Here is a 26,134-nt window from a genome sequence, read left to right on the forward strand (position 1 = left end):
ATTCTTTCCCAGAGCTCCGACCAGGATCACAAACTGCACCCCTGTGCTTTCTTCTCTCGACGGTTGTCTCCCGCTGAACGAAATTATGATGTGGGCGACAGAGAGCTGCTCGCAATCAAACTTGCCCTGGAGGAATGGCGCCATTGGCTTGAGGGGTCCGAGCAGCCCGTCCTCATCTGGACTGACCATAAGAATCTGGCTTACATTCAGACAGCTAAGAGACTAAACCCCAGACAAGCCCGCTGGTCCCTTTTTTTCTCTCGGTTTAATTTATCTATCTCCTACCGCCCCGGTTCGAAGAATCAGAAGCCAGACGCTCTGTCCCGCCTCTACTCACCTCCCGACGCAGAGAAGGAACCTGCAACAATAATTCCCCCGTCTTGTGTTTTTGGAGCCCTCCAGTGGGAGATCCAGGACGTAATCTCCCAGGCCCAGCTCACGGATCCAGACCCTGGAACCGGCCCCCCCAACCGAACCTATGTCCCCTCCTCAGCTCGTACCCGAGTACTACAGTGGGCTCATTCAGAGAAATTCTCGGCTCACCCAGGCATTCATCGAACCCGTTCCTTTTTGTCCCGGCAGTTCTGGTGGCCCTCCATGTCCCAAGACGTCAAGGATTTTGTTCTCTCATGTCCCGTGTGCGCTCAAAGCAAACCCTCAAACCGGCCACCTGCGGGTCTCCTTCAGCCTCTGCCTGTCCCAGAGCGCCCCTGGTCCCATATCGCCCTGGACTTTGTTACCGGGCTTCCCTCGTCTCAAGGTATGACAGTCATTTTAACAGTAATCGACCGTTTTTCCAAGGCCTGTCATCTCATACCCCTCAGAAAACTACCCTCAGCTCTTCAAACGGCCCAGCTCCTGGTCAAACATGTATTCCGCCTACACGGAATCCCACAGGAGGTTCTGTCTGACCGTGGTCCCCAATTCATATCGCGGGTATGGAAGGAGTTTGCCGTGGCCCTGGGGGCCCGGTATACCCTAACCTCGGGCTACCACCCGCAGACCAACGGTCAGACAGAACGTTTGAACCAGGAGCTGGAGACCGCCCTCCGCTGCCTCACCTCACAGAACCCATCCGACTGGAGCAAATATCTACCCTGGGTAGAATATGCACACAACAGCCATGTCTCCGCCGCAACTGGAATGTCCCCCTTCGAGGTCTCTCTGGGTTACCAGCCACCACTACTCCCCGATGACAGCAGACAGATCGCCGTACCCTCAGTAAAGGATCACATTGACCGCTGCAAACGTTACTGGTCCCAAACCATCCAGGCCTTAAAGGACACCGCCGAGAATAACCGCAGGTTCGCTGACCGTAAACGCATCCCAGCCCCGAGTTATCAACCAGGTCAACAAGTCTGGCTCTCCACCCGTGACCTCCCCTCCCGAGCAGCCTCACGCAAACTGTCCCCACGATTCACGGGCCCCTACGAGATAACCTCCATACCCAGCCCCACGACTGTCCGTCTCCGCCTCCCATCCCACTCCCGAGTTCATCCCACGTTCCATGTCTCTCAGATCAAGCCAGTCAACTCCAGCCCCTTGTGCCCTCCGGCCGAACCCCCACCACCCTCCCAGGACCATCATGGACGTCAGATCCAACGGATCGTGGCCTCCCGTCGACGAGGTAAGGGGTTCCAGTATCTCGTCGACTGGGTGGGCCGCGGTCCCGAGGATCGGTCCTGGATCCCGGGCTCCGCCATCCCGGACCGCTCATTCATTGACTCGTTTCTCTCCTCTCGTCCGTCTACGTCCTCCTCTGGGCCGCCAGGTGGCGACCCTTGAGGGGGGGTGGTGTCAGGACTCAGCTGGCAGGGCCATGCAGCCTGTTGCCATCTTTGCTTCGTCCACAGGTGTTCGCGGTTGGCTGGTGGGCGGAGTAGGCGCACCTGCAGCTCGTCAGCAGCACCGGAGCTGCACTATAAGATCTGCACTCGGACAGCGGGTGGATGCCTGAGTGTTACCGTTGTGGTACCTCCTCGTGCTCCTTCGTCCTCCTTCGAGCTCCTCAGTCCTACTCGTGCTGCCTCTTGGGATTTCCCCGTTCATCTTGAGTGGAGCCTTGCTTCTCGGACGAGACGCACTCCCGACGACTCCCAGGTTCCATCCGCTGTCCTGAATCCTCCGGTGCTGCTCGGACCTCTCGCCCCGCTCTCAGCCGCCCGGACACCTACGACCAACATTCAGCTGAGTCCACACTGCCGTCCTCCCCGGTCGGGTTTCTTGCACCTCGTGGTAAGCTTACGTTCCCCTGAATACTTTCCTTGGGGCTTTCCCTTCCCAGAATTAACGTTCTCCCCTTCCCTCCAGATCGACCTGGTCCCCGCCGCCCGAGTTCCTGCCCGAGTATCTTCCTGCCCGCAGATTAGCTTCGCCGACTAGCATTCTCGCCTGTGTAAACAATAAACCTTTTAAAACTTACCTGTCGTTACCGAGTGTGTTTCTGCATGTGGGCCCGACATCTCAAGGCAAACATGACATTATGGAACTTACCGAAAAAGAGGTTTTACCAGAAGAAGTAAATTGTTTTTTTCCCAACAACAGCGGCTACTAGAACTACATTAGAAGTGAAGAAAGTGACCATTCCTAGTGGAAATGTGACTTTACCTACTTCAGTCACCAAACCAGGACTAAATAAACCGACAACCTTAATGTAAAGACATTTACAGTCCCATCAGCATCAAAAAAATTAATCTACGGACAGGAGTGTCAAATACAAATAAACACACAATAGCAGTAGTTTCAAATACAATTAAATCCACAAAGGAAGTTTTAAATACTACTGAACCCTCAATAATAAGATTCCAACACCAGATTCCAAACCGTATTACAAAAGCAACTTGTCCAGTTGACGTAACATCAGACCATGACAACAACCTAATATTAGAATTCACAAAACCAGATTCTAAAGAGTATGGATGTTCTAAAAAGGAAGGATGTGAAGATTTCTCTGAAGGTTTAGATAAATTCTATGAAAAAAACACCATCCAAAAGCCCCTACAACAAGATCAGTAAAGAAATTACAGGATATTAAATGGCATGGAATAAGACCAAGGGGTGATTCTTTATGGCAAAGAGCCATACGTAATACATGGTATAGCTGGTCATGGTATACAGCAAGACAGTTAACTAAAAATCCGGGAGCAGTCCCTATGGTAATTCCAGAAAAGTAGGAAAAATGTAGGAATGGTAAGTTCATTCCAAGAGAAGACACAGTGTCAGGGCTGCACAGTGGCACAGTGGGTAGCACTGTTGCCTTGCAGCAAGAAGGTCCTGGGTTCAAATTCAACCCTGGGTCTTTCTGCACGGAGTTTGCATGTTCAATTCAATTCAATTCAATTTTATTTACATAGCGCCAAATCATGAAACATGTCATCTCAAGGCACTTTACAAAGTCAAGTTCAATCATATTATACAGATTGGGTCAGATTATACAGATTGGTCAAAAATGTCCTATATAAGGAAACCAGTTGATTGCATCAAAGTCCCGACAAGCAGCATTCACTCCTGGGGAAGCGTAGAGCCACAGGGAGAGTCATCTGCATTGTACATGGCTTTGCTGCAATCCCTCATACTGAGCAAGCATGAAGCGACAGTGGGAAGAAAAACCACCCATTAACGGGAAGGAAAACCTCCGGCAGAACCGGGCTCAGTATGAACGGTCATCTGCCTCGACCGACTGGGGTTACAGAAGACAGAACAGAGACACAACAAGACAGACAAAAAAGCACAGAAGCACACATTGATCTAGTAATCTGTTCTACATTAGATGGTAGTAGCGGGTGAGCCGTCTTCTCTGGATGATGTCACAGTTAACAGAACGCCAGACCAGGTGTACCTGCTATGAAGAGAAAAGAGAGAGAACAGAAATTTAAAGCAGAAATGACAACACATAATGCATAATTGAAGAACAGTAGAACTCAATAGAGTGAGAAAATTAGATCCTGATATACTCCAGTAGCCTAAGCCTATAGCAGTAAAACTATAAAGGTAGCTGAGAGTAACATGAGTCACTAGTTATAATTTTTGTCAAAAAGAAAAGTTTTAAGCCTAGTCTTAAAAGTAGACAGGGTGTCTGCCTCACGGACCAAAACTGGGAGTTGGTTCCACAGGAGAGGAGCCTGATAGCTAAAGGATCTGCCTCCCATTCTACTTTTAGAGACTCTAGGAACCACCAGCAGACCTGCGGTCTGAGAGCGAAGTGCTCTGTTAGGAACATACGGGGTAATCAGAGCTCTGATATATGATGGAGTTTGATTATGAAGGGCTTTATACGTTAGAAGAAGAATTTTAAATTCTATTCTTGATTTAACAGGAAGCCAATGAAGGGAAGCTAAAATTGGAGAAATATGATCCCTCTTGTTGATTTTCATCAGAACTCTTGCTGCAGCATTTTGGATCAGCTGAAGACTTTGAACTGCATTTTGTGGACTTCCTGATAGTAAAGAATTACAATAGTCCAGCCTTGAAGTAACAAATGCATGGACCAGTTTTTCAGCATCACTCCTGGACAGAATGTTTCTAATTTTGGCGATATTCCGGAGGTGAAAAAAGGAAACTCTGGAAACCTGTTTAATATGGGATTTAAATGACATGTCTTGGTCAAAAATAACACCAAGATTTTTTACTTTATTACCAGAGGCCAGGTTAATGCCATCCAGATTAAGTGATTGGTTAAGAAGTTTATTTTTTGAGGACTCTGGCCCAAAGATTAAAACTTCGGTCTTGTCAGAATTTAGATGCAGGAAATTTAAAGTCATCCAGCTTTTGATGTCATCAAGACATGACTGCAGTCGAAGTAATTGATTGGATTCATCGGGATTTATGGATGTTCTCCCTGTGCATGTGTGGGTTCTCTCGAGGTACTCCGGTTTCCTCCCACAGTCCAAAAACATGACTGTTCGGTTAATTGGCTTCTCTAAATTGTCTCTAAAATGTCCTTAGCTGGAGTTTGTATGTGTGTGTGAATGGTTGTCTGTCCTGTATGTCTCTGTGTTGCCCTGGCGACCTGATCAGGGTGTACCCTGCCTCTCGCCCAGTGAATGCTGGAGATAGGCACCAGCAACCCCCCCCCCCCCCCCCCCCCTCCCCCGACCCCATGAGTAGGTTGGAAAATGGATGGACACAATGTCATTTTTTAAATTACCTATGTGTGGTCTGAGTTGCCCCCTCACTTTTTGGACAGGGGGGGGCAAAATAAAATAAAATTTAATTTTAACTTTTTACATTATTTTAATAAATACAACAATAAGAAAGCTATCAATATCAACAAGAAGTACTTGGCTACCTAATTAATTGACAGTGTTACTGTCATTGAATTTAATTCTTATTATTAATTAATTTGTTTTCTCTTAATTCAATTTTTAATTATTTGAAGCCTACTGGTTATTTCATTATCTTTTTAATGTTCAAATTCATTATTATTATTTTGTTTAATATGGGTTATGCTTCAGTACTCTTAGTATGTGTAAATTGTTTACATCTTGTATGTCTATGTACTGTTTACTGGGACCTAGTTAATAAGTAACATGTGTGGGCATCTTCTCGGTATCCAACTTTTATGAGTCTGTCCACTTAATGACCTCTTGACTCATGCGCTATAGTCACTTCCTTTAAAACCATTAAGACAAAGAAGACAAGATTTAAACCAAGACCTAGGATAACTTGAATTTTTACAAGAACCCACCCATTCCCAGCGTAGTATATTATTTTTATTATCAATATTTGCATATTTGTTATGTCAAAACCATTTTACTCTGAAATCAATATTAGTAACTTTAAAGGGGAAGTCCGGTCAACAAGGAAAAATCAGGGGATAATGAGCTATACCTAAAACTAATACGTTCGTGGTTATTTAATGAATTTAGCGTTAATCAATAAGAAAAAAAACATAAATTGTTGTCTGGATCACTGTGTATGGGGGCGGCCATTATTGTCTAAATATGGGCAGTAATTACCGCCTGACATCACATCCTGTGGCGTGGATAAGCGGAGAGCCGACGGCAGTTCGCCGCGCATTAGCAGCTGTAGGAGCTGTTGGACACAGCTGCGATCAACAACAATTATTTCGGATTTGCAGAGGACTTCACCATTGAAATTCACGAGAGCTATTTTTGAAGCAACAATGCTCACGTGCATGGCAGTTGGATGTAACAAACATCGGGTAAAAGTGGGAAAAACCTTAGTTTTTTCACCTTTCTGATTCATCATCCACCTTGGGCTGTTTTGCTAAGTGATGCCGAAATATCCCTCCGCCTCATAAGGCACTGCAGCTCATCGTGACAGCAGGAGCAGAGTAAACTCAGAATAGTAATGAATGAGCCAATCTGGCCGTATTTTCTGCAGTTTACGGTTGCAATAACTGATGATAACTGCTGGAAGTAGATTAGGCGGTGCAGATCACCATTTTGAGCAGAGATTGGTTCTAAAGATGAGTTTTATACTCATAACATTGTAGAACCCAACCCATAAACCGTACTTTAATGCTTATTTAGACGGCTAAATAAGACGGCTCACCCGCTACTACCATCTAATGTAGAACAGATTACTAGATCAATGTGTGCTTCTGTGCTTTTTTGTTTCTCTTGTTGTGTCTCTGTTCTGTCTTCTGTAACCCCAGTCAGTCGAGGCAGATGACCGTTCATACTGAGCCCGGTTCTGCCGGAGGTTTTTCCTTCCCGTTAATGGGGAGTTTTCCTCTCTACTGTCGCTTCATGCTTGTTCAGTATGAGGGATTGCTGCAAAGCCATCAACAATGCAGACGACTCTCCCTGTGGCTCTACGCTTCTCCAGGAGTGAATGCTGCTTGGAGAGACTTTGATGCAATCAACTGGTTTCCTTATATAGGACTTTTTTGACCAATCTGTATAATCTGACCCAATCTGTATAATATGATTGAACTTGACTTTGTAAAGTGCCTCGAGATGACATGTTTCATGATTTGGCGCTATGTAAATAAAATTGAATTGAATTGAATTTTTCTTTTTATGTCTCTAAAATGTTAAATTAGTATTAATTTTAATTTAAAAGCTTAATACTATCTTTGTTTAAGAGGTTAAAAAATATTTTGGCATGAAAACAGATATTTATTTACAAGGGGACAGATAGGGCATTGGGACTTGCTTTACAGGTGATACCACACAGTTACGTCACAAACTTGGAGGAGGCAGTACTGTTCTTCACCAAGATGGCTGTCCCCATAGAAGGAGCTTCAAATGAAAATTACTCTTAACTAAAAAAGCTTATCATTTATGGAACAGTATGTAATAATAGTATATTTAAACATTGTTCTTTGTCTTTCAGATAATGCCAAATTTAATCTGTCAATATCTGTTGTTTTCCCTTATCATCCAAAATTGAGTAATATATCAAAATTATGGAAATTGTATAATCTGCATTATGATATGTTTTACAAAATCATAATACTAAAATATTTGTATTTTATAAAATTAATTGAAATCACCTGTCCATGTAGTCTTTGAACCTAGTTCCTTTGAGGGCTCAATAGAGGGCATAGTTATACCCTAGTTGAGGTTTGGTTACTTCCCCTTGGTGTCTGAGTTGAAAAGACTCATCAAGATCTATCTGACCGTCCCTGTCACAACAGCTACGTCAGCACGCTCTCCACACAGAAAAATCAAGACCTATCTCCGTTCAACAATGCGGCAAGACAGGCTTAATAATTGTTTGATTCTGCATGGCCATAAAGACTTGACAGATGAACTTGATTTGAAAAAAGTAGCCATAGACTTTGCCCGCAAGAATGACCGTCGCCTCAGGTTTTTTGGCAAATTTGACTAATCATCTCCTTAAGAATGTTGATATTACTGTTTGCTGTAGTTCAGTATTACCCATTTTGCAGACCATTTATCTGTACTCCAGTTTTTATGTCACAAAACATTAAAGGTTTCCTTAATGCTGCTGATAATTTTGCCTTTCTGGTCATTTTTACATTTTATGCACAACCTTAAGTTTAATGACCTGTGGTTGCCTATGCCTCTTGCGGTAGTTCTTTGTTTGGTAAATACCTCCTAAATGTTGAGAAGATAATGATGTGCCTCGAAAAAATAACTCTTAAGCCTACAGTGCTGATATAGATGTAAATGTACTGATTGCCTCTTTAATCAGCATGCTCATTAAACATGTTAAATAGGAGTGCATTTCACTTTTCCTTGCCTATGGACCCAAAAGATGTTTTGGTTCACTCCGCTCGCCATTTGGCTATAATACCTTATCTATCTTATTTGCCCCCCCCACACTTTTTAAAACCTTCCTACGCCCCTGGTATGAATTAGGGCTGGACTATTAATCAGATTTAAAATATAATCGCAATTTTTACAAATTATGGATGAGTTGGGTCCTTTAGGTGATGTTTAAAGTGTGTGTGCTCTACAAAGAAGTAATGAAAGCTGCAGCAGCGAGATAATTTAATTTCATTATTTGTTTTAGAGTTTATGTAATCAATACTTTTTACCAGAAATGTTCAGAAATCTCACCACAGCATTAAGTAGTGGTCAAACATTTTAATACATGGACCTGTTTTTGTTGGTTGCTCTTTATGTTCAACAAGGATTGATGTCCAGCTCAACAAGCTATTCTCTTGAATAATTATATTCTGAATAATAAAAAAAAGTTACATTTCATTTTTAAATAGTCTTAGTTTCGAAACATCTTTTCCTACAGGCCATTTTTGATGTCAGTAGTTAATGCAGTGAAAAGTCTAATTTAGGAGAAGAAGTTGTAAGGACTTCATTGTGCTTCATACTTGTGAGTTTTGGAAACCCAGTTTTTGGACTAATCCTGTCTTCTGTCTTCTTCAGTTTTGTCGTGTTTTGGATTTACTCACCTGTGTTGGCTCTGTGTACTGAGGACCAGACATCCGAATCCCTGCCGCTCAGATCTTACTCGGGCATCTCCACTCATATTCCCTTGGTGGTACCAAGCCGGGCGTGAGACCCCTTCCCTGGATTAACCTGGATCGTCAGTCACACTCTGGTTCTTCCAGCCACTCCTCCTGCCTCCTGCTTTGGTGCTCTTAGGGCCCCGTGCCTGCATTACATCTGCCAGCCCTCCGGTCACTAAGCCACAACATTCAATCAGAGAGTTACGGTCATAGAGTTCCTTTTTTATGGTCAGTTCCATACGTTGCTCCGCCTCTCTGCCTGCTCAGACGCTTTTTCTCTGCTCCCTGCTTGCTTGCATTTTCCTGCTTTTTACTTTTTATCTCCTTTTTATCTCTTAGCCAAAACCACAGAAAGTTGGATTAAGTTATTTTATTTAGTTTATTTTATTTATTTTTTATTTTTATTTTTAAAAGATCCCTACCTTCACCACAGAGGACTTTGACATGCTTCTAAATAAGATAGCTGTTATGGAACAGAAAATCTGCCAACTTGAACTGAATTATGATATAAAGGGCGCGTATGGAAATGATACGACCCTGCCCGTGATTCCGAGCGGTGACCACCAGCCCAGCGACTCGGCGAACAAACAGTCCCCGGAGGAAAATGAGAATCCCTGGACCACTCTGGGTGCAAGACCAAAGGATCAACGAACCCCACGCCTAGACAAAGAAAACTGGCCGAGACTACAGAGAACTGTCCCAGGACAAGTGAAACAACAGCGGGCTGTTCCCACAACAAATGATAGGAGTGAACCAGGAAGATCATGACATCAATCAAAGGTATGTCAACAATCTTTACTCTAAGCTAACAGAAAAAAGACATGCCACAGGGCCAAGGACCCTGATATAATGCAATGGGTCTGTAAGTGGGATTAAACATTTCTGTAACAAGAAAAACACAGAGATGTTGATTTATAGCCCTTCTAACTTTGTCCTGGTGTCTGACTTATTAGACATCCTTTCAAGGATCTTGAAAGAGCGCCCGACCCTGGAAAAACTCATAATACAAGCTGAAGCCCTGGGCGACGTCAACCGGATAAGAAAATCAGAAGTATTGAAAGAGGATTACATTCGTCTGCTAAATCTAGTTGATGGTCTTAATGTCAAGGTGTTTCTCAGCGGGCCTTGTTCGCCCGTTAATTGTGGAGATGAGATTTTTTCCAGAATTTTGATGCTAAACAAATGGCTGGAAAAAACATGCAAACAAACAACTGTAACCTTCATAGACAACTTTAACATCTTTTGGGAAAGAAGACATCTGTTCAACAGAGATGGTTTCTCTCTAAATAGGTCAGGTGCAAAACGGCTGATTTCAAACATCTTCTATTCTGTGAACCATACGCCATCAGCTTTGTCCCAAAACAAAGTACATCCAGTGCCTAAATAAAAGATAAGCCCAGTGCAGCCCGAACAAGCCAAGATAAAGATGGCCAGAAAGATGACACAGAAAGAGGCTACATCAGAATTACAGGAGGATTCATCCCAGATCTCAGCAGGACAAAGAGAGGACCAAGAACCGCCATCGTCACGAACACCTGTAAAGACTGCACCCCCCTCTCCCTGTTCTCCACAAAGCCCAGACGTTCCTTTTCTGGATTTTTCTCATAACATGAACAAAGTATTTAAGATTGGTCTACAGTTGACATCCTCTCCACATAGCCATTCTGAAAACCACAGTTCTGTGACTAAATCAGCATCTTCCAAAGGACGCAGAGGTCCAGATCCTCCTCCTCCTCTACATATCACAGAACATGCCTGTCTTGAGGACCTTAAGATAACTTCCTTGTGATATTCACCGGGCCCTGGCAGTACGTTTATCAGACATGACAGTTTCCAGAATCAGCTTGGGCCTCTTGTCAAGCTTATTCTGCTACTTCAACCTTGAGCGTAACTCAGTAGATGAGCTAGTAGATAACTTTCAGTCTAAAGTCTCATACATCATTGACTGCATTGCTCCAGTTAAAATGAAAGTTTTTTCCGGGAAGAAAAAATCTCCTTGGAGAAATGCTCCAGCAGTTAGAAGTGAAAAAAGGGAATGTGGAAAAGCTGAACGCAGGTGGAGAAAGAACAGACTCCAGGTTCACTACGACATCTATAAAGAGAGACTTTACAGATATAACTTACAATAGACCAGTTCATTGTTATTGTTTTGATCCGGGTTTTTCGCGCATGCCCGCCGAACTAGTTGGCAAAAGACGAACACCATGGCGGACGCAAACAGAGAAACTGACGAGTTCTTCAAGTATTTTTCTTCTTTAGATAACGTATCACAAGATCGTTTTAAGAGTAAGTTGATGGTTGAGTGGTCAGAAAATGGATGGATGTTGTTCACACGTTTTTGCAACAGCACAAAGCGGCGTCGGACACAGGCCGCGTCTCAGCAGAGAGGAAGACCCGCCTGGTAGGTTAAAAAAAACATTGTTCACTACGGATTATTTTGGTGTTTTTTGTCTTGTTAAAATGGGTGGGGGTGTCGGCGACATTGCAGCGTAAACACAGAAGTACTAGCGCCTGTGAACGGGGGCGTAATGCAGCCGGAGAAGCGGCTGCTGCAGCAGCCGCTTCTCCGGCCCGTGTAGCGATCGCCACCCCCCCTCCACCGCTATTTAAGTAGAACAATGACTAGAGCAGAATTAAGTTGTATTTACCGGAGATGAAGTGTAGACTGCAAATTCTGTCGTAATATGATGGCTCCCCCAGTCCATTGGGAGTGTCTGCCTGCGCTCTTTTCATTGAAAATATCCATTTCTTTCTTCGTCCTTCCTCCTTCGGTAAACGACAGAAACGTACATCCAACGATTTGGAATGCCTCTCTGTGCAACCGGGAGCACAACAAGTCGTAGGCATTGTTTAGATTCCAAAAATAAACTAACTAAAAGTACGCTCTAAATCACCCGTTTTGTCATGTAGTAGACGACAGCAGTACTGTTTTTGCCAACCACCGTGACCCGGATGTAGCGCTGACGTCACGCGTGAACTACCCTATCGAAAAGAACTGGGCAAGCCCATGGTGGGAAGGACCATTCCAAGTGCTCCTGACCACGGCAACAGCTGTGAAGATCACTGAAAGACCTCTCTGGAGTCACCTCAGCCACTGTAAGTTACAGGGAGTGTTAAATACCTACTTTGAGCAGTGGGGAAGTCCTACTGCAAAGGGGTTTGGTTTTTTAGGGCCACTCGTCTCAACGTCGGTGAAGAAATCGACTGATCCTTTAGAGTCCTGGGTAAAATTAACATCTCTGCTAACCTAGCAAAAATGCGGTCCCCATGGAAATGGGACTTCTTTTGCGTTGTGGCTGTTCCGTGCATTATCTGTTTGAGTCCAGACCTGCTGAGTGAGAGAGGAAGAGGCTCATCCACTCCGCTGCCATGAAGATTTGGCTGGGTGATATCCCAAACCACTACGATGACAACCTATGGGAAACGTTTGCAAGAGCTGCAGTCCAGTAGCATAACAAGACTGATTGCTACGTGTGTTCTGTCATGCCTAAATCTACCAAGCAGCCTACCTTCTACATAACCCCCATGAACACCTCACAGGCTATTTGTTTTGCATCATATGCATTCCAGTTTATGCCTGCTCAACTAATGAACACCACGACTGGGGAGATTATGATGGCCACGACTGGGGAGATTATGATGGAACAAGTGTGCAAAGGAGTAAAGTCGTCACTGTTCTCTAACAGTAATCTCACAGGCTATCCCAAGAAGATGAAGGCTGTCATGTCTAAAGGAATGAAACATCCAGTGTGTATTCACTTACCTAGAGAGAACGATATGGTGAAGGTAGGACATGCAGCAGGATGCCAGAGTATCATCACTGACTTTTACTCTGACTTTGTCTGCGGCATCCCCCTTAATGGAACGTACTCCAGCTGTTCTACTTGGAAACCACAAGTTAACTTTCCTACAGAGGGTGGCTGGTTCCTGTGTGGAGGAGACAGCATTTATCCATCACTGCCCCTCAGCTGGTCATGTACATGTGCTTCTGTGTTTGTTTCGGACCACACTATCATCATCTCAGCTCAGGTTGTAAAGGACCATCACTCCTTTAATAGGATGAAAAGAGAACTCAGCTCCAGCTCAGTGTTCCAGCCCCATGATCCTATATGGGGTTCCAATGTTCCCTCTGAGAACTGGACTGGAGCACAGCGAATGGAAAAGGACTTTCACTTTTCCCGTGGTTTGGAGTTGGTAAATCTATGCTGATGATCGAGACACTGGACTACAGAATGAAGACCCTGGTAAACATGACGATGGACATTAATAAAGGACAAAACTAACAGCTAAGTGAAATGCGTCTAATGGTACTGCAAAACAGAATGGTTTTGGAAATGTTAACTGCTAGTCAGGGTGGCGTATGTGTGATGATTGGAACATCCTGCTGTATGTATATTTCTAATGCCAATGAAAATCATGTTACTGAAGCTATGTCTGCTTTAAAGAGTCTGAAACAAGCGATGTCCCAGGATGCTGTTCCTCTAAGTATGGACTTTCTCTCCTGGTTCTTTTCATGATCCTGGTTGGCACCTCTTGCTGAAAATTATGACACCCATTATTATTGTTCTTATTATTTTTTGTGTTTTTACTGCTTGTGTAATCCCATGCCTAAAGTCTATGATTGCTAAAACTATGGGAAATATAATGTTTCAATATCAAATGCTTTCACAAATCCCTCTTGAAGAAATACAACCTGTAGTTTAAGTTTTCCCACGTTAAATGCTTAACAAAATGACAGTCTCATTGAAAATACAGAATGCAAGAAATTAATACTTGAAGTTGTTTAAGTTAAGCTTTCATTGTAAATAAAATTATTAAAAGGAGGGAAATGTTAGGAAATGTGAATGTAATAATTTTATTTTTATTAAGTTACATGTATTTAGTTTGGTTTAAGAGTTTGTTTCAGGAAGGTTCTGTTGTTTTTAACCTTAGACAGGGAGAAAAAACGTCTTGCCTTGTTCCTGTGCCAAAGACGTCGCGTCCAGTGGCCCTCAGGACTACAGACCTGTGGCACTGACGTCCCACATCATGAAGACCTTTGAGAGGCTAGTCCTGGAGCAGCTAAGGCCCATGGTCAGGCCCTTCACTGATCCACTACAGTTCACCTACCAGCCCCGCCTGGGAGTCGAGGACAGCATCATCTTCCTGCTGAACAGAGTCTACACTCATCTGGACAAGCCAGCGAGCACTGTGAGAATCATGTTCTTTGATTTCTCCAGTGCCTTCAACACCATCCGTCCGGCTCTACTGGGTGAGAAGATGACGGCGATGCAGGTGGAGGCCCCCATCCAGGGTCCGAAATTAACACTCGCCACTCGCCAAATGCGAGTAAATTTCCCGTTTGGCGAGTGGATTTCAGAAGGCTAGCTGCCACATGGCGAGTAAATCTTTGTACCAAATAAATTAAAAATAACATAAAAATCACAAAGCCCATCTGGGCTGCGGTGACCCGTTCACAGCTCTGTCTATTCCAAAAAAAGGTAAAAAACAAAGCAACTGGACTTGTTTTCCGTAGTTGAAGACGTTTCGCTTCCTCTCCAGGAAGCTTTCTCAATTCAAAAAGTCTGGAGTAATGATGAGTACCAAGCTTTATACTACTGCCCAACAAAGGCCTATAATGGCTTAGATAACATGCAGATTCAGCAGAAACAGGACCACCCCTTAGTAATGGGCGGTCGTTAAAGCCATTAAGCCAGCAGATTGGACCGAAACTGGTCCACTCCTCTGTAACGAGGAGTCGTTAGGGTCGTTATTGGCCTGGCTTAAAGGAACGATGTTTTGATCACCCATATGAGGGTGAGAACTGAGGTGATGATTGGCTGGAATTAATCCTATAGCTGTATTGTAAGTTTTTGAGAGTTGGAACCTAAGGCCTCCTCCTCTGTTTAAGGTTGGTCTTTCTCTCTTAACGTAGATGGCTTCCTTCACACCCCTTTCAAACTATCTGTCTTCTTTGTCCAAAATATGAACATGTTGGTCCTCACAGAGTGTCCTTTGTCCTTAAGGTGTACGTGGACAGCTGAGTCTCTCAAAAACGTACAACACTGTTATAGGATTAATTCCAGCCCATCATCACCTCAATCTTAAGTGAGTTTAAGACCCTACTATTTGCTGCGAGAGTTTGGCCACGTGATCGTGCTCTGTGTTTATATACTTCCCTCAGCGGACACTACCGCCGCGTGTGAGCGGATCCACGCCGCAGTAAACAATCTGCAAACACAGCACCCCAGCGCTCTCCTGCTGATCACAGGGGATTTTAACCACGCCTCCCTCCGTTCCACCCTCCCCACACTCACCCAGTACGTCACGTGTTCTACAAGGGAAAACAAAACTCTGGACCTTTTTTATGCTAACATTAAGGACGCCTACACCTCCGCCCCCCTCCCCCATTCGGATGCTCAGACCACAACCTCATCTATCTGCTCCCCCATTACATTCCACTGGTGAGGACAATACCACAGAAGAAGTCAGTGAAAGTTTGGTCAGACGAAGCCACTGAGACACTGAGGGATTGTTTCAGATCCACAGACTGGAGCATGTTCCAAAGCTCTCATGGTGATGACATAGACAGCCTGACTAAATTTATCACTGGCTACATGAACGTCTATGTGGAGAGCATTGTGCCTACACGACGGCTACGGTGCTTTGCTAACAACCACCCCTGGGAGACCCCTGAGCTGAAAGTCCTCCTGAACCATAAGAAGAGTGCTTTCTACTCAGGGGACACAGATGAACAGCGTAGAGCATATATATATATATATATATATATATATATATATATATATATATATATATATATATATATATATATATATATATACACACGCCCGCCGCCGGGGGGGGGGGGGGGGGGGTTTGTGGTTGTGTGACTGTGTCAGTTGTCCCGGGCCCAGGACAGAGGGGGGGGGGGGGGGGGGGGGGGGGGCAAAACTGACACTCACACTCTGATGACCATTAAAATGGTCATCAGAGTGTGAGTCAGTGCGCAGCTTCATCCAAAGTCTCCGCGCTGTCACAGGAGCACTCTGCTGCTCCCCCTCCCCTCTGGTACATGGCTCAGCGGCGCCAGCCAATCAGCACGCACGCTCAGCCTGGCCCGCCCACTCAGCTCTCTGGTGTCTCTCATAAACAACTGCGCTGCGCTGCACTGCTTAGACTGGGAGAGAGAGAGAAACCAGGAGCGGCAAGTACATTTCTTCAATGTGAGCTCAATAAAGCCTATCTTATCTTATCTTATCTTACAGGGGGTCCCTGTTGACACTGTGGAGGAGTATAAGGACCTTGGAGTGTACTTTAACAATAAGCTGGACTGGACTAGAAACACTGAGGCGGTCTACAAAAAGGGACAAAGCCGACTCTTCTTCCTGAGGAGGCTGAGGTCCTTTAACATCTGTGGGACGACGCTGAGGATGTTTTATGAGTCTGTTGTTGCCAGTACCATCTTCTTTGCTGTCACATGCTGTGGCAGTGGGCTGAGGGTCGCTGACAACAACAGACTGAACAAAGTGATCAGGAGGGTCGGGGATGTTGTGGGGGAGGAGCTGGACACAGAGAGGAGGATGCTGTCCCGGCTTCAGTCCATCTTAGACAATGTCTCACACCCTCTCCATGACACACTGACTCAGCAGAAGACTCCTCTCACCCAGTTGCACCACAGAGCGCCACAGGAAATCATTCCTGCCTGTGGTCATCAATCTTTACATCGCGTCCCTCAGTGATTCAGACCCCCCCCCCCATTCAGTCTTTGCACTGCCTCGCACAATGTCACTACTCACTTTATTTTAGATCTATAGTTATACATATGTATCTTTATACATATATATATATATAGAGAGAGAGAGAGAGTTATATATGTATATATTTTTTTATATAAATATGTTTATATATTTATTATTTTGTGTGGAATGTTTTAAAGTTTGTCTGATTCTGATTCTGTTTCCAGGACTAATTTTCCAATGTGCAACAGTGTAATAATACGGCCAATAACTTAAAACTACCTTATTATTTTATTTAGTATTATTTGAACGGTGGTGGTTTTTTTCCATTTTAACCCACTAACTGGGTTAACTAACGACATGTTAACACTTCTCTTTCACTTTCTGACAAAAGTAAAACATGTCTACTTCCATGTCTTGTCGGATGAAAATGAGACGGAGATGACTGGACCGGCTTTTTCTGGCTCCAGTTAGTTCCGCTTTCAGCTCCACACCACCAAAATTAACATAATCCTACTCTCAGTTTTTGATAAAAGTTGAAAGGTCTTAATGTTCGATGAATGTAATGGTTCCGATAGTAAACCATAATTAGTTTATTGATATTCCATACAGACCTGGCGGCATGGGCGGGCATTGGGGGGCCGTGCCCGCCCTGGACTGGGAGCTGTCTTTTTGTTTTTTTTACCTCGGAGTGGCCATCATCCTTTTAGTACCATCTTTGATGTGTCAATCATACAATTTAACTAATCAAATCAACGACTGAAGGCAACATGCTAGCCAATCACAGCTGGAGTGGAGCGGAACATTGAGTCATAGCCTTCAGTCGCCGCCGCGGTTCGGCTGTGTTCACCGTCGGTGTCGGCAGCGCGGGATGGAAATTTGGGCTGATTACCAAAGAGTACCAAACAATTACAAGAAGTGACAACGAAGCAAAGGAGAGAGAGCTGGAAGCAGAGTTAATAATTTCTGTTTCTAATTTCAGCATTGAAGTCTAAACTGGAGTAAACATTCATGCTAGGAGGGTTAGCTAGGACAGCTAGGAGGGTTAGCTAGGACAGCTAGGAGAGTTAGCTAGACAGGTAGGAGGGTTAGCTAGACAGCTAGGAGGGTTAACTAGACAGCTAGGAGGGTTAGCTAGGACAGCTAGGAGGGTTAGCTAGACAGCTAGGAGGGTTAGCTAGACAGCTAGGAGGGTTAGCTAGACAACTAGGAGGGTTAGCTAGACAACTAGGAGGGTTAGCTAGACAACTAGGAGCACAAGAAGCTGAACTCAGCAGGAATACTCTGCCAAACTGAACGGTTACGTGCAGGCAGAAGGGAACTCTAATTTGTTCGGATCCTTGTTCTCCTAGCTGCTGTAAATACAGAACCTCTGCTAGTATGAATTTTTACTTCAGTCAGTGTTCAGCCTGACAACAGCGCTCATGTTAATCAGTGTGTAGCTGATGCTGTCCAGAGACAGCTCTACAGGTTATGTCACTGTTAGTTTACAGTAATCCAAACACAGCATAAAACCTGTCCAACTTAAAAGAAAACAAACAAGCCTAAATCTCAAGCTCTCTCATGTTAAAAGCACAGAACTATTAAACACATAAGAACATGCCATTAACTGCGCTGAAGCAAAGAAAAAAAATGAGCATACAGGCTTGGAACAAAATGTACAATCAGACAACCAAATAACACACAAAATCTCTTTAACAATCATGATATACCAACCGGAAAAAAATATATAAATAGCTTCTTAACATGAGTTGTAAATCTACCTTAATATAAACTTAATTTCTCTCAGTATAGCTCAATCAAACATTTCTCTTACATGCAGTCATGAAATATTTTTGAGTTGATCAGTAGAACTCAACCCCTCTTGGCGTTAACATTGACCAAACACTTGATTAACCATTATTCTTTTCTTGTTTTATTATATCAATCAATATTATTCATTCTAATTATTATTCATTGATGATGCAGATGTTTCGTTATTAATTCTTTCTAAAAACCCAACAAAAATTTGTGAAAAGCGTCCGAAATTTGTCAATCTGCCCATTAGCTATTTTTGTTCCAGCTCAATGTAACCCAATTGGTTGGAAACCTGCCTAATTTGGCAACACTGAATACACTATAGCTATGTGTTTGTTTGTTTGTTTGTTAAAGTAGTCCCAGAGCCACTGTTCAGTCTAAAGTATATATATATAAAATTATTTTTTTTTTCTTTAAGTGTGCCCCCCTAAAAAAATGGAATGCCTCCCCTGTAATTTGTTTCTGCAGCCGGGTCTGATTCCATAGCAAATGGAAAAATACTAATATGCTTGAATGATGAGTTTTTGAACCATTGAGTTACATTATCTAAATTGTGAAAGTAATGCCTTTATGCACTTTTTTCTTGATTGAGTACAGATCTCTTGCTTGATGCATTATTCTTTAGTTTCAGCAATTTGAAACATAAAAGTAACTTCATTGTTCATGTGAAACAACCACTTAATGAATTAGTAAAAGGCAACATTGTACATTTTGTTTAGTCAACTAAGATTGGCATGGTCTTTTTCCTTGTTTGTTACTTTTATTATTTATTTATTATTATCATTTATTTTACTTTAACTGGCCTTTACTACAACTAAATCGGGAACTAGACCGACCCTTCATGGACATTCAGGTTTAATGTATTGTCAGGAAAATTAATGAAGACAACAACAATTGGAGTGATGCAAAAGTGTGAATCATTCTGAGTGGGAGTGGGAGTAACTTTACCAGGTGTGGGATGGGACCGGATTTTTTTTTTACTCTGGTCCGGGTCTAGGATGGGACATGTTTTTTTATCTGTGGGGGTGGGATGGGACAGGAGTGAAAATCCACTCCCGCGTCACCCTCTACTTCTCACCCAGGACTGTCCTGCTGTCCCCCCCCCCCCCCCCACAGACACAGTGGAGAAGTTTGAGGATGACTCCACTGTAGTGGGTCTGAGCTCCACCAAAGGACAGAGCAGGTGATTGTGGGATGCCGTCTGCAGGATCTAAACTGAATTTATGCAGCATGAGTCAAAAGAAGGTCCAGACACATCTCCACTGACCCCCCCCCCCCCACCCACCCACCCACCCACCCAGGCAATACTCTGTTTGTTCCACTCCCGTATGGTAAACGCTTCAGAACCTCAATGTCAGAACTAATTAACTTAGAAACAGCTTCTTCCCCAGAGCTGTGAGGGCAATCGCCCCTGCTGAGAAACTGTGGTCCATCAATCACTCCACTGTCAATGCCGTGGTTTCTCAGCAGATAGTTAGTCGATCAACTGTCCATCGTATGTCACAATACATATGTGCACCATATGTTACCATATGTTAAATTTGTTACAATCACTGTACTGTTATTGCCTTTGTGCACACTCCTCTCTCAGGAATACAAAATTGCACATTTCTGTAAATGAAGCCTCAAAGTGACGGCACGAAAATGACCTTATTACTTGAGATTCATAGAGGAGGGACTGATCCATGTAACAGGGCTGACATCACTCATTAAGGCACTGATATCAGAGCCCTGTTTGCTATATTGCTAATTACCTCTTATTTGTTTTAAACTGGAGTATGTCCTGAAGGAAATGTTACCACAGTAACACGCTGTGACAAATGCAGCTTCTGAGTTCAGACCTGAACTGGTGGGGGTATTGGTGGTTCTGATGTCTGGAGGGAGAGATCCACAGTCTAAGATCAGAGAGGGAAGGAGGAACAGTGAAGTGATGGAGGAGGATATGAGGGTGCAGGAAAGCTAGAGATGTGAGGATGATCAGAAAGGTAGGGTTTTGGATGGCCTTGAATGGGTCCAGAAGGATGTTGATCTCTATACTGATTCTAAACAGGAGCCGGTGGAGCTACTTTATCAGTAAGATTATTGAAAAAGCTGTATTTCAACAATTATCATTGCTGTCATTTCAACTTTTAACTTCTCTCTGTTTTCTTCATAGTAGGTACACCACGTCTGGCGTTCTGTTAACTGTGGCATCATCCAGCGAGACAGATCACCTGCTATGACGTAAACGCTCCACTGAGGACGCCATCTCCTCTGCTCTTCACCTGAGCATGGCACACCTGGAGGAGAAGAACACGCACGTACGGATGCTGTTCCTGGACTTCAGTTCAGCGTTTAACACCATCATCCCACAGCATCTGGTGGGAAAACTGGAACATCTGGGCTACAGCACACCCCTTCAACTGGCTGCTAGACTTCCTCACCAACAGACCTCAGTCGGTCCGGGTCATCAGAACACCTCTGATGTCATCACCCTGAGGGAGCACGGGCTCCCCTCAGGGCTGCGTCCTGAGCCCCCGGCTGTTCACCCTGATGACACACGACTGCATCCTCAGGTTCACCACCAATCACATCGTGAAGTTTGCTGACGACACAACGGTGGTGGGCCTGATCAGAGACGACAACGACCAGGACTACAGAGAGGAGGTGGAGCAGCTGGTGGGCTGGTGCAGAGACAACAGCCTGATCCTGAACGTGGAGAAGACGAAGGAGATCATCGCCGAGTTCAGGAAGAACCTGCCTCACCACGCTCCACTGCTCATCAACAGCTCAGCTGTGGAGGTGGTCAGCAGCACCAAGTTCCTGGGGGTGGACATCACGGACAACCTCAGCTGGTCTGTGAACACCACCTCACTGGTGAAGAGGGCACAGAAACGACTGTACTTCCTGAGGAGGATGAGGAGAGCCCACCTTTCCCTGCCCATCCTCACGACCTTCTACAGAAGCACCATAGAGAGCATTCTGACCAGCTGTCTCTCTGTGTGGTGTGGAGACTGCAGTGCCTCTGACTGGAAGAACGTGAGGAGAGTGGTGAGGACAGCAGAAGAGATCATCGGGGCTCCTCTTCCCTCGATCAAGGACATCTCATCTCAGCGCTGCGTGTCCCGTAACATCATCAGGGACCCCTCACACCCCCACCATGGACTGTTCTCCCTGCTGCCCTCTGGGAAGAGGTTCCAGCATCCGCTGCAGGTCCACCAGGTTCTGCAAAAGCTTTTTCCCTGTTGCCATCAGACTGTTGAACTATAAACTGGACTCTGTACCACATTTGCATATTTGCACATTTGCATCATTGCATCTTTATCTAGCATTACAAATGCTGCTGAACTCTTAGTTTCAAAAATGCATTCTGCCATAAATGCCCTTGCACAATCATTTCTGAACATACAAATGGTTTTTGAAAAATCACTGTCTCTTTGTTTACATTTTAATCGATTTACTGTGAAATCACTGCTGCGTCCTGGTATTTTTTGCTGCAATTTATCCTGTAATTTAACTGCAATATTGTGTAATTTACTGCAATATATCCTGTAACTTACTGCAATCTTCTATACTGAAATTAGCTGCAATTTATTCTGTAAATCTACTGCAATCTACCAAAACTTTTTCAAGCTGTATGCAAAACGGATTTTCGTTCTGTATGCACTCTGTGCATACAAAATGACAATTAAGTTGTCTAAGTCTAAGTCTACTGTAGAACAGATTACTGGATCAATGTGTGCTTCTTTGCTTTTTTGTCTCTCTTGTTGTGTCTCTGCTCTGTCTTCTGTAACCCCCAGTGGGTCGAGGCAGATGACCGTTCATACTGAGCCTGGTTCTGGTTCTGCTAGAGGTTTTTCCTTCCCGCTAATGGGGAGTTTTCCCCTCCACTGTTGCTTCATGCTTGCTTGGTATGAGGGATTGCTGCAAAGCCATGTACAATGCAGACAACTCTCCCTGTAGCTCTATGGTTCTCCAGGAGTGAATGCTGCTTGTTGGGACTTTGATGCAATCAACTGGTTCCCTTATATAGGACATTTTTGACCAATCTGTATAATCTGACTCAATCTGTATAATATGATTGATTTGACTTTGTAACATGGCTTGAGATGACATGTTTCATGAATTGGCGCTTAATAAATCTAATTGAATTGAATTGTTTCAGTTTTCCAACTCCGGTCACCTATTCATTCACCTACTTATACCGGCCTCAGCCTTGTCTTCTCTACCAGATCATTACGAACCTCTGGTGAGTCTAATCAAATGTTTTCTGTCTGTGATCAAATCTGATTCTGTCTCCTGATTCTCTGAGCCTACCTTACCCCTGTCAGACCTGATTGCCTGCTGGTTACCTAACCTGTTTCTGCGCTCTAACAATGTTCCTGGGTTCTACTCTGGATTGTCCCTGGATCTCTGATCACCTGTCTCTGACTCTGCAATACCTCTCGGACTACAGACTCTGATTTATCCCCTTGATCCTCCTCTCTGCCTCTGTCTTCCAGGTTCTGACCCATTGCCTGTCACCTGTCTCCTGACACTCTTACCAGTCTCTGGTGAGACTCCTGTAGAGTGTTCCTGACTTCCAATCACCAGTCAGGTGACCAGCCACCAATGCCCCCCTGCAGCAGTGACCTATAAAGTCTCTTTAAACACAACCTGTCTTCTCTGGAAGAATTCTGGGTCGTCCAGTTCTGTTCATTACATCAAATTCATTTAAAGGTATACTATGCAACCGGGGTTGATTTTCCAGCGAGGCTTCCCCCAGAGGGCGAAAGTAAAAGTGCACTGTCATAAATATGCTCAGCTGTTCTGGTTTCTCCATCAAGCCAGGCGCGGTTGTTTTGAGCTTAGCAGAAAGGCGAACGCAACGAAAAGTGAAAAAAACGGCAGTACAAACAATGACTTACACAGTGAAAGTATGAACATCAGGGTTTTCCGCATGCTGTCTTGGCGAGGCGGCCACCTCGCCAAACTCACGCTACCGCCTCGCCAACATAAAAAAAAATAATAATAATAATAATAATAAAAAACTCGATATGCTTGCAACTTTATTTGACGTTAACACGCGTTTTTTTGTTGTTGCTTTCGCGCGTGCATATAGTGAATGGCAGGGCAAAAACACATGGAGTTCTCGCCGTAAAGCAAGACCGACTCTCGCGGTCTTGCACGAGACTTCTGAGCCTGTGGGTGCAGGCCGTGAGCTCTTGCAATTGCAAGTACGGTATTTCCCCCACAGACCACCAGGGCGGGCGAGAAAACCTTTGTTCGACCTGAAATGACTCATTTAATCATCCAAAACGGTATGGAACACATTAATTAATTGAAAAATGTTGCATAGTATGCCTTTAATGTAGCAATTTTGGAGGGCTTTAATTCAGAAACTCCAGCAGACCTGAATAATCAAAAATATTACATAAAGAAATTATTTCAAATAATTTAAGTCCATATCTAGCATCGACTAACAGATACCTGTCAAGGACACAAATGTTACGTCTGCTCATGTATTTTTCTCTGTGCTGCAGACTTGACAACGTTTCAGTAGTTTTATGTGATATAAACTGGCTCTGCGCTCTATGTTCTCCGCTTCTATGAACCCTGCTGGGTGACGTCAGAGACTTGTTAACCGCCCCATGATTAACAGGAAGTCACGTATAAAGGCTGCAGTTAATTTCCTGTTCTTCCCTCAAAGTAAACTCAGTTCTAACCACCTGACTTTAATCTGGGGTGTCTGCAGGATTCTACCTGGAGGCCAAATCGTCTCCACTGACCCACCTGAGCTACACCAACACTCCTCCTACGGTGTGATGGGCGAGGAACACAGAAACAGAGACATTATAAGATAAACCTGCAGCTCCTCTCCTGAGCCACATCAACAGGCCACATCAATGTAAAGCCCAGTGGTGCTCAGAAACAGTGCATGACGTAACACATGCTGTCCCTAACAAACATAGCGATGTGCCTATATAGCCCATTTTTAACAAATTACAATAATAAAAGGAGGAAAAATCCCAACCCTGCACACCAAGTTTAACTCCTAACCCTGATTCCTGTGATCATAAATCTGCATAATGCTGGTGAGGAGGACAGAGGCTCTGACATCCAGGAGAGGAGGTGAAGCTAAAACTTTCACTCCATTTCTGCTCTTTAGGCAAATGTTTCAACCTGCTTAAAAGTCCATATTCATATTTTAACCCAGTAAGTTCATGGAAAGAAACGTTAACCAGTTAGTGCTGCTGAGACTATTAACTGGTCTAATGGTCCCCTGTCAGGATTAACCGCTCCCTCAGTTCTCCTGTCTTTAATATGACAACTAATGGATCATGGGCCCAGGACAGAGAAAGGAGACCACTGGACACGGTTGGGTTTCAGTGGAGATAAGCTGTGGGAGCTAAAGTCTGTGTCTGGACTGGACCTCTGCCTCAGTTCCTCATCTTCACTCATTCTAGTGTGTTCAGTGAAAACCAGGAAACATTAAACCAGAGATATAACCCACTGACCTTTGACCCGGAGATATAACCCACTGACCTTTGACCTCCAGATGAACTCGTTTCTTCTCTGGGATGTCTCCCTCTCTGCTGGAGATGATGCAGGTGTAGATGTTAGTGTCTTCATCTGTTGGGTGTTTCAGAGTCAGACTGAGGTCTCCAGTTCTCAGTGGGTCTTCATTCATCATGGTTCTGTTGCTGTAGAACGGGTCCTGATCTTCAGGATGATCTTCACCATTCTCATACACATGGACCGTCCTGTTGGATCCGTCCTTCCACTCCACTTTAGTGTCTTCAGGCAGTAGTGGTCTGGTTATGACGGGCAGCACGACGGAATCCACGTTCGAGTCCACCACCACTTTCGGGACTGAGAGGACAACAGAGGACAAGATGAGATGGACATCAGCAGCAGCTCTGATGGTCACATGACCGTCTCCTCCCTGTCTCTCTGACTCAGAGTTCAGACTGAAGAAGGTCCAGCAGGTTGTTTGAGGACCAACCAGGTGATCTAAGCTCACCTGTCTCCTGTCTCACAGAAACTGGTTTAAACCAGTTTCTGATGAAGAACTTTTTTTCCTCAGGAGTCAGAATCAGAGGTGTCAAGTAACAAAGTACAAATATTTAAAAAAAAAGGTAAAAAACAAAGCAACTGGACTTGTTTTCCGTAGTTGAAGACATTTCGCTTCCTCTCCAGGAAGCTTTCTCAATTCAAAAAGTCTGGAGTAATGTGGCGTACCAAGTTTTATACTACTGCCCAACAAAGGCCTTGTAATGGGTTAGAGCAGGGGTTTTCAAATTCATTGAATGTGAGCCTCCCCTTGGAATAGGTAAAGATAACCCCCCCACACAGGTCCCTGCAGCAAATACATCTTTCTTTTGTGCTGTTTAAAAAACATCTGATAGCCCAATACATGTTTTTATTGTATTTATTTAAAGTACATTCATAAAAATGGCCTATTCATAAAATATCCATCCAATTATTTCCATCTTACATGTTAGTTTTACATCATGAACAGCGGTACTACTTTTAAAATTAACCTGTCATTACACAAAATTCATAAACTGTTGATTTCAACAGCAGACAAACTGAACTAAACAGACGCCAATGTCAATCTGAACTCACGTCAACAGGAGACGTCAGTTGAAATAATAATAAAAAAGAAAACCTGAATTTAACAGATGGCAACAAATCCATATTCCGATTTACTTTTTAGGCAATTCATCCACAATTTAAACCTATTGCTATTTTAACAACC

General features: G+C 44.0%; 1 protein-coding gene and 1 long non-coding RNA gene across 2 annotated transcripts in view; one reads left to right on the forward strand and one right to left on the reverse strand.

The window, feature by feature from the left end:
- Positions 1 to 26,134, reverse strand: part of LOC118560219 (NLR family CARD domain-containing protein 3-like) — a 60,263-nt gene that overhangs the window by 33,548 nt on the left and 581 nt on the right. The window contains exon 2 of the mRNA XM_036131055.1: positions 24,919 to 25,245. Within this exon, the coding sequence (XP_035986948.1) occupies positions 24,919 to 25,245 (327 nt within the window). The remainder of the gene's footprint in view (positions 1 to 24,918; positions 25,246 to 26,134) is intronic.
- LOC118560268 lies at positions 1,245 to 2,421 on the forward strand. The gene is made up of 2 exons (XR_004929227.1): positions 1,245 to 2,235; positions 2,311 to 2,421. It is a non-coding gene; the product is annotated as an uncharacterized LOC118560268 (long non-coding RNA).

Source organism: Fundulus heteroclitus, unplaced genomic scaffold (genome assembly GCF_011125445.2).
Source record: "Fundulus heteroclitus isolate FHET01 unplaced genomic scaffold, MU-UCD_Fhet_4.1 scaffold_41, whole genome shotgun sequence".
NCBI classification, from domain to species: Eukaryota; Metazoa; Chordata; class Actinopteri; order Cyprinodontiformes; family Fundulidae; genus Fundulus; species Fundulus heteroclitus.